This window comes from Podarcis bocagei, assembly GCF_964188305.1.
Source record: "Podarcis bocagei genome assembly, chromosome: 1".
Taxonomy (NCBI): Eukaryota; Metazoa; Chordata; class Lepidosauria; order Squamata; family Lacertidae; genus Podarcis; species Podarcis bocagei.
This window is the reverse complement of record NC_138125.1, coordinates 41,207,605-41,216,041: the sequence shown is the minus strand read 5'-3', so window position 1 is coordinate 41,216,041 and position 8,437 is coordinate 41,207,605. Positions and strand designations below refer to the sequence as shown.

The 8,437-nt window shown below is 40.5% G+C and overlaps 1 protein-coding gene across 4 annotated transcripts in view; it reads right to left on the bottom strand.

Moving 5' to 3' along the window:
- Nucleotides 1–7,066: 7,066 nt before the first annotated feature.
- The window catches only part of CDIN1 (CDAN1 interacting nuclease 1), a 118,485-nt gene continuing 117,114 nt past the window's right edge, over nucleotides 7,067–8,437 (bottom strand). For all 4 annotated transcript variants that reach the window (XM_081210158.1, XM_081210160.1, XM_081210159.1 and 1 more), the window contains one exon: nucleotides 7,067–7,969. In XM_081210158.1, coding sequence (XP_081066284.1) covers nucleotides 7,855–7,969 — 115 coding nt within the window. In that variant the 3' untranslated portion in view covers nucleotides 7,067–7,854. The remainder of the gene's footprint in view (nucleotides 7,970–8,437) is intronic.

The window sequence follows — 8,437 nt, the reverse complement described above, 5'->3', positions numbered from 1 at the left end:
TTTAAAAGCATCAGCTGGTATAAGTTCCCCATAGGCCTCAAATTAATCTGCCCATATCATGTCTTTCCAAATGTAGGGCACACATTTCAGTATTGTCAGGATTGCACCAAATATTATTGGACCAAACTGAAACAGTTAAGGCTTCAAAATGAGTCTCCACCCCCTGTAATATGGAAAAGTTTAGAGGGGACTTTTGAATCTCTTTGATCAAGCTTTGAAATAATTTTACTGGATTACCATTGTACTAAAAGCATAATTTATAGTAGCTGACCTAAGCTGCTCTTTGTATAAAAGCCATATATTAAACAATGGCAGGAAAGCAAAAAATGCAACAGGAACTGAATCTGCTCTGTTTATTATTTAGCTCATAATTGCATCTTCCTTATTTAATCTTTTGAATTCTGGCATGGTCTTAATAATAAGGGTTCAAATAATGTTTACTATACACAGGAGGGAAAGCCTTGAGTAATACACCCTGTGCCTTCAAACTTTGTGTAGCATGTGACCTTTCCTTAACCCAAGAAGGCCTGTTTTATAAAGATCGTACTAGATAGCTCCACTATAAAGCGTAATTTGCTGCCAAGTACCACTCTTAGCCATCTTAGTTAACATTTCTGCATACCATTTAAAAAAAAATCTTTTCCCACAGCGGTTCCAAAAAGCCAAGGCTGGCACAAGCCTATCCACTGGCTACTTCTGAGTAAGTTAACCAGAATGAGAATCTACAGTGTAGATGATTGCATTTACAGCAGGTATCTTCAACCTATCTTCAACCCACTTTTAACCCAAACATGTGTTTGGGGATGCATTTCAAATGAGTATTTTTTTAACCATATATTTGCATGGAGGCAGTGCTCCTGTTGTGACCCACTTTGAATCAGGCTGTGACCCACTAGTGGCTCCCGACCTACCGGCGGAAGACCAGTGATTTGCAGGATAGCTCTCCGCCCTTAGCAATATGGATCAAGCTCACCCATTCTGGAGCCTAATTTCAAAACACAAGAATACAGACAAGGGCCTACAGCTCTCCTAAGGATGTTGTTCTATCCAGTACAACGGGTGCTGGTGACACATTTTTTGTCAGGGTGATGGAAGGGCATCACGGAAGATAAACTAGAAACCTGCTGCCCAAGATTTGGCTGATTAGTTCAAATTGTTATGTGAAATTTAGCTGCTACATGTTTCCAACAGATGCATTGCCTCTAGTTAGGGTTGCCAGATCAGATGCCTGCAGTAGGTTTATTGCCACAACTGAGAGAATCCTGCTGTCACAGTATATAGTCTCAAGTTCACAACCCTTTTCTTCCCTGGGCTCTTTGGCCCATAATTCTCAGCGGTGCTTTTTTTCTAAAAATGTTTAAGGGTACTCTCATTTTGACTCAAGAAAATCACCATTTTATAGTTCAAATCAGGAAAAATAAATACAGTGGTATCTCTGGTTATGAACTTAATTCGTTCCGGAGGTCCGTTCTTAAACCATTCTTAACCTGAGGTACCACTTTAGCTAATGGGGCCTCCCTCTGCCGCCGTGCTGCTGGCGTGCAATTTCTATTCTCATCCTGAGGTAAAGTTCTTAACCCAAGGTACTACTTCCAGGTTAGCGGAGTCTGTAACCCAAAGTGTTTGTAACCTGAGGTGTTTGTAACCCGAGGTACCAGTGTACAGTAAATGGACAAAAGTACAAAGATTCACAAAATGTTTAGGGGAATGCGGACCCCGGCATTCCCCCAGAAAAAAAGCACTGGCTACAGCTAGTTTTTCATTGGATTCTCCATTTCTTGAGTTCCATGTTTCTACCAGCCTGTGTTTTCCCAGGTCCTCACTTTCCCCTGCATAACCTACTTTGCCCCACTTTCTCAAGCCATCTTTATTCTTGGCCAGCCTCCCTAGTGGTCATGTCTCCTCTAGCCTCATCTTTCCCCTTAAGCATTCTCTGATCTAGGCTGAACCATGGGCCTCTGTTGAACTGATGTGTAGGAGATTTGGCTACTGCATCATAAAGACTTGTATTTGTGGTAGAATTTGTCCCAGGAAGACAAGTGTTGAAAGTTAATGCACAAAGAATACTATGGGAAAGTGAATAAACAACACTGGCTTAATATGATTCAGAGTGAATCCCCCCTCCCCCCGCAAACCAGTGTTTTCATGTGTGTTGAGAGCTTGCAAATGTAGCATCTCAGAAAGGCTACCACATTCACCTCTATGGTGCAAACTATAATATCTGCACATTGTCCAGTGTGTATGGGGTCTCTTCCCATTTAGGTCAATGGGGTAGGTCAATCTTCTGGAGCTCATATGGATTCCTGCATCAATCAATATGTGTACAAAATAAAGAACATCCTGTAGCTCTTCCTTCACACTCTCTATCTTCTAGCATCCGTTGCACTTTTATTTTTGGCATTCATTCATTGACATAAGTAAAAGAACGAATAGATTTTTATCCTTCCCTTTGGCTTCCAGAATAGCACTAGGGCAACTCCCAGCACAGATGGAGGAGGGCTGGTCTTGCAATTTTGATTATCTTCTCGGAAGCCCAAAAGCTGACACTGATTCAAGATTTTCATTCTTGCTGTTTATTTATTAAAATCCTTTATAGACCACATTTAAATGAAAAATTACCTAGGTGGTGTAAAACGCAACACCATCAACTGAAGCACACTAAACACCCTGGAAGATGTGTGTGTATAACTATAGCTTTATATTCTGCAAACTTCTGGATGAGCAGAAAAAGAGACAGGGCCACAAAATGATGAATGCACATTTCCCATCATCTACTGTATTTTTCGCTCCATAAGACGCACCCAGTTTTTAGAGGAGGAAAACGCACACACAAAATATTCTGAATCAAATGTTGTACTAAACTATTTAAAGAAGCAAAGTGGGCGGCTCCTGTCTGCTTTGCTGCTTTAAAGGAAGCCTCAGAGGAGGGAAGGAAAGGGAGCCATGGGTCCCGTCTGTCCCTCCTCTGGCTCGCTTTAAAGCAGCAAATTTAAAGCAGCAAAGCGGGCGGCCCCTGTCTGCTTTGCTGCTTTAAAGCGAGCCAGAGGAGGGACAGACGGGACCCATGGCTCCCCTTCCTTCCCTCTGTGGCTCGCTTTAAAGCAGCAACGCGGACAAGAGCCGCTTACACATCCCTCCTCCGTGCAGCATTCGCTTCATAAGAAGCACAGGCATTTCCCCCTACATTTTAGGAGGAAAAAAGTGTGTCTTATGGAGTGAAAAATACGGTACCTCATCAATGGGAAAAAATACTACAGCCAAACCTTGGATCCCAAATGCCTACGTTTTGGGCTCCCAAACGCCAAAAACCCTGAAGTAAATGCTCTGGTTTATGAACGCTTTTCAGAAGCTGAACGTCCGGCGCAGCTTCCGCTTGAGTGCAGCAAGATCCTGCAAGCAATTGGAAGCCGCGCCTTGGTTGTTGAACATTCCGGAAGCCAAACGGGTTTCCGGAATGGATTACGTTCAACAACCGAGGTTTGACTGTACAGCAGCCACTGCCATGCTCATTCCTACACAGAAGGAATTTGAAGCTCTCCTCTGTTCAGAATTATTGTGGGTGTCCAATTCTGGCATCCAATGAAATGTGGGCATTTTTGAGGGTGTGTGTTCACTGCAGGAGAGGCTGAGCGTGTGCAAATAGTAACACAACAGGAGGCGCAAATAAACTCATGCATTGTGGATTCCTAAGGGAATGTCTACTGAGAACTTTCGCAGCTGCCATTGGAGGCACTGGTGGGCACACTGCCACTTGTGGGTGCAACACTGGTGACCCCTGTGTAATTAGGGTGTTTGGTTTTGACTAGGGAGCCCTGCATTCAAATTGTGGAGGATCCCTACTCAGACACAAGGCTTGCTCGGTGAGTCACAGGTTTCCCTCCACTCTTACCAGTTTGTGGAGGGAAAACTTCATTATGCCACTGAGAATTCTGAAAGAGTCTTAATCCGAACCGAAGAAGTCACTCGTCATCACTATATCCCCCCCCCCCATATCTACTTAATTTTAACTCCACTTCCCTCTCCATTTTAGGAAGATCTCCCACCCCCAAGAATAACAGAAAGGTAATTAGCTGAGCCTCTGGCAACTGAGAATGAGCCCATGTGTGTCCATGTCTCATTATTGATGAACCAAAGATTTTCCTTTTATCTCCATATTGAACTCATTGCACACAAATGCAGCAGTTTCTATGGCTTGGGGAAAGGCCTTTTTACAGTGTTTGTAAGAGCAGATGCTTGGTAAGTCTATATATGCCAGTGAGAACATCATTCAGTTTTATGCCCACTTCTGTTTTCTTGCTTGGCATAATTCATTAGCACATTCTGCAGAATACTCTCTCCATAAAACTGGATTTGGCTGTAATGTTAAGGTTCTAATGACTATAGCATTGTAAAAAAAAATTTAAAAAATAGGTTTTTTTAGGTTTTTTTTAAAAACCCCCACTTATAATTGATGTGTATATTTGATAAGGAAAAATACACATACATTATTATTTTGCAATAGAGCACTATTTTTAATTTATCAGTTTTTAAAATAATTTTGCTGATGGTAAGCCTGTGGAAAGAGAATTAGCACAGTTCGACAGCAAGTCTTTATGATTTGCTTCATGCTATTTTTAAAATGATTATATGGGCTCATTTCTAAATAAAGTCAAAAACTTTGATTGAAGACACCAATATAGTCTGCCAACCTGTTATGTCACAATGTTATGGAGGGGTATAAATACTAAGATACAAGCACCTCGTTTATTTATCTTTCCTTAAAATAATTTAATGTAAAATTCAAACAAAACAAAGATTAGATGGGGCTTGAGCAGGATTTTCAACATCTGTGCAGATAAATTTAATTTATTCCAAAGAGAGGGAGAGAGAGAACTACTAAGCCATCTTATAAAGGCTGCTGTTGCAGATTACTTCACACAACAGAATGCAGCTGTACCACCTCAAGCAAATCCAGTTTTACCCTTAAAACCTCCCCCACCCCATGTAGACAACTCTCATCTTCAGTTCTGTATGGGAATAATGCTGGAATACTATTTTATTTTCACCTTTTGAACAAGTTTTATGTACACTAGGCAGTAACACCCTGAATATTACTTCTGTGTAGTACCAGTAAGTTACACACTACAGATTTCTTCTGCCATCTTTTATGTGCAAGCAAACCTACAAGCTTGTTGCAGTATGTTAAACATAAATGAGTTACAGCTGCTTGAAATAAGGTCTTGCTGAAAGTTTAATATTTCAAAGAAACATACCTCAAAAACTACAGGGTCCTCTGCAAAATAGGCAAGCCATGGTCTACTCTAGGAAAAGCACTGAGATTCTTCTGCTGGAAATGGATGATGGAGGGGGCAGGAGGAACCAATGTTATTTCTTTTAATACAATGAGATCTCCCCATTTTCATTTTAAAAAGCAGCAAAACTGAGTGAACTCTGGGGAAAAGGTAACTTCCCGATTTGCTCTGCCCTTTTGACCTAGATGTCTCACAAGCTCTGTTCCTGGATCTGATCAGGGTGTGTGTGTAGAGTGTTTCAGGGGAAGGATTGCTCTTATTAAGGGAAAGACAGCCAATGTGGGAGATTGCGGTAAAACATAACTATGCATGGCTGCTAGTTGGTGCATTAAGGGGTTAAGGATCATAGAGTTGTATTGCTAGATAGATTCCATTTGATCATACCCCCTCTCCTCTGTAAAGGAAGTGAAGCTTCTTTCCTCTTCCTTATCTCTCTATCTCTGCATCGTGTAATCAACCAGGATGGACATGCTTAAGCTAGCTGCAAGCTTAGAATGCATAATCAAAGTTGTCCTGCTGTATTTTCTACCCAAGAGTGTTCTGCCTGCATTATCACTGCTGCTGCATGGAACAATGCATGGCTGAGACCTTGAATATCTGTAAGTAAATCATTTTAAACTTACTTCTGTGTGTGGCCTGCTCATAGCAAGAGGAGTAGAAAGAGGTTAGCTGCTGCGTGCAATTGAACTGGTTAAAAAGTTTTAGCAACCTACCGTATTTTTTTGCACCATAACACTCACCTTTTTCCTCCTAGAAAGTAAGGGGAAATGTCTGTGCGTGTTATGGAGGGAATGCCTATGGGTGGCATGCCTACGGATTTTCCTCCTCTAAAAACTACGTGCGTGTTATGGTTGGGTGCGTGTTATAGAGCGAAAAATACGGTATATTCCTAACCCTATATTACTTCTTAACTTTAATCTCTGCTACTGGGGCTCTGTCTCTGCAGGAGAGTGTGCAAAGCCCCGTGTTTTGAATCCAGGCATTTCTGAACCCAGCCATTTTCTTTTGCCCCTCCCCACGCATGTGGGTCATAGAAATTCATATTTAATTCCCCATAGCCAGAACTGCCACTACCACTGCTGGCTGTAATTGTAAGAACTTGTGTGCTGGAGCTTGCATTTTCCTCCTCCCTATCATTCTTTTTTCCTTGTGTGTTACGTCTTTTTTGTTTGCGAGTCTGAGGACAGAGTGTGTTTTAGGAATGATTTTTGTAAGATGCTCTGAGATCTCTTTTTGGTTAAGGGGAAGGTATAATTGTGATAAACAAACAAACGAATGAATGAATGAATGTGTAAGCAGAATGTTGTCTTTCCTTGCTGAGATGAGTATATAAAGATATGAGAATGCTAGTGACTGGCAGAAAATATATAATATGAATGTGGGTAGGACCAGTTTCTGAAGCAATGGAAAGAGGCTTATAATAGCTTATCAAAAGAGTATGAAAAGCAGTGATAATTATATTTCTTCCATTTCCTTCTGCCATGAAAGTGGAATATACATGATGAACTTTGAGTACTTGTTGGATGATGAACTGAGGACTTCAAATAACCTATGGGAGTGCAGGAGGCATCCACTTAGGGTTGCTATAGCCTGAATAGTTTTATATGCTTGTGAGCATGACCATTAGGTATTGAATTCATATCCAAGGGTAATATATCAGGTACATAGCTCTGATTCTCAGTCATCTCCACAGCATGTCCAAATAAAATCTTTGCCTTCATACTGTTACCGAAAAGATCTTTCTAACACAGATTGCCAGGCTAAGACTCAAGCTCTAACAATGCCCACTTTATTCTAAAATATTAAAATGTCCATTACAACTTAATATGTACTATAAATATTTCTCGACTTTTAATTTCAGGATCGGACAAATGAAACATTTTTTTGTAAGAGAGAACAGCATTTCTACAATTATGCTATTGCTTTTAACAGCATGAAATGAGATAAATACCAGTAATTAAAATTTACATTAAAAGGGTCAACTGTCTGGCTTTGTGCCCAGAAACCCTGAAAGTTCAGAGTTAAAACAATGCATTGCCAGATGACTTGCTTCCCTAACCTATACGAGCCTGTAGTAGCTTGGCACAACATGACCATTTAAGAATGGAATACTTAAGTTTGTGTTAGCTAGGTTTTTAACATTTACCAGAAAAGAGGCTTGTGTGACAGAAGACATTTTTTTTTTAAAGTGACTTCATAACTGGGAGGATAACTGAAAGCCACACCTTTCAGCCTCCACATTTCTTCTTTTGTTCAAAGTGCAAGGAGAAGCCATCCGGAAGGAAGAAAGATTACGGCTATCTATAAACTGTTTGACAGAGACAGAAATGCTGATAATGTTTGGGCTGTGTCTGTATTTTTTGGCTGCTTGCATCAGCAGAGGGTTGAAGTAAAGCAGAGACCCTTGATGTGTTTGTCTAAAGTAGTAGTAGTGTGATCCTGGGCTGGAAGAGTTCACCTGAAGTTCAGGGCAGATGTTGCCAGTAGTTTATAGTGCAGGAAAGTAAAATTGCTTCCGGATTCGCCTTTTCCTCTCATTTTTTCTATCACCCCCATGGAAGTCTCAAAGAGTAACTATGTCTGTAGGGAAGCAGTCTTTGAGCAAGATACCACGATTGCGATGACAGTCCAACTCTTCGATAAAGCCATACCAATAGATAACTAGTCCGGGACCAAATCTAGGGTAAAAAAAAGAAAAGACCAGACATTATTAATGAATAATCACACCAACAAGAAGAGCATAAAAACATGTGAAGCTGTGAACTATTAATAACTCTGGAAACAGGTCATGGAAAATGAACAAAGCGCTTTACAGGTATTGAAGATAAAGCACGTTTAAACGAAAGGCTGTGTTTAGTCTTTCAAAGGATTTCCAAAGATTCTTACTGGACAAACAAATATTATTTGTTATTTCCTTGAATATTAGTTAATAATAGTCCAATAAGAACCTTTGGCTGAACACTACGTGATTTTTAGAGGAGGCTCTCTATTATTTTGCTTTCCACATGTTCCAGCCCTGATATTTCAGGATTAAGAAAAGGGAAGAGTATGAAGAAGAATTCAGAGAGGAGCAAAGATTTCAGTATTGTACAATGCTTACTATTATTCATAATAAAATCTCTACAATGAGGAATTGCACAAGAAAC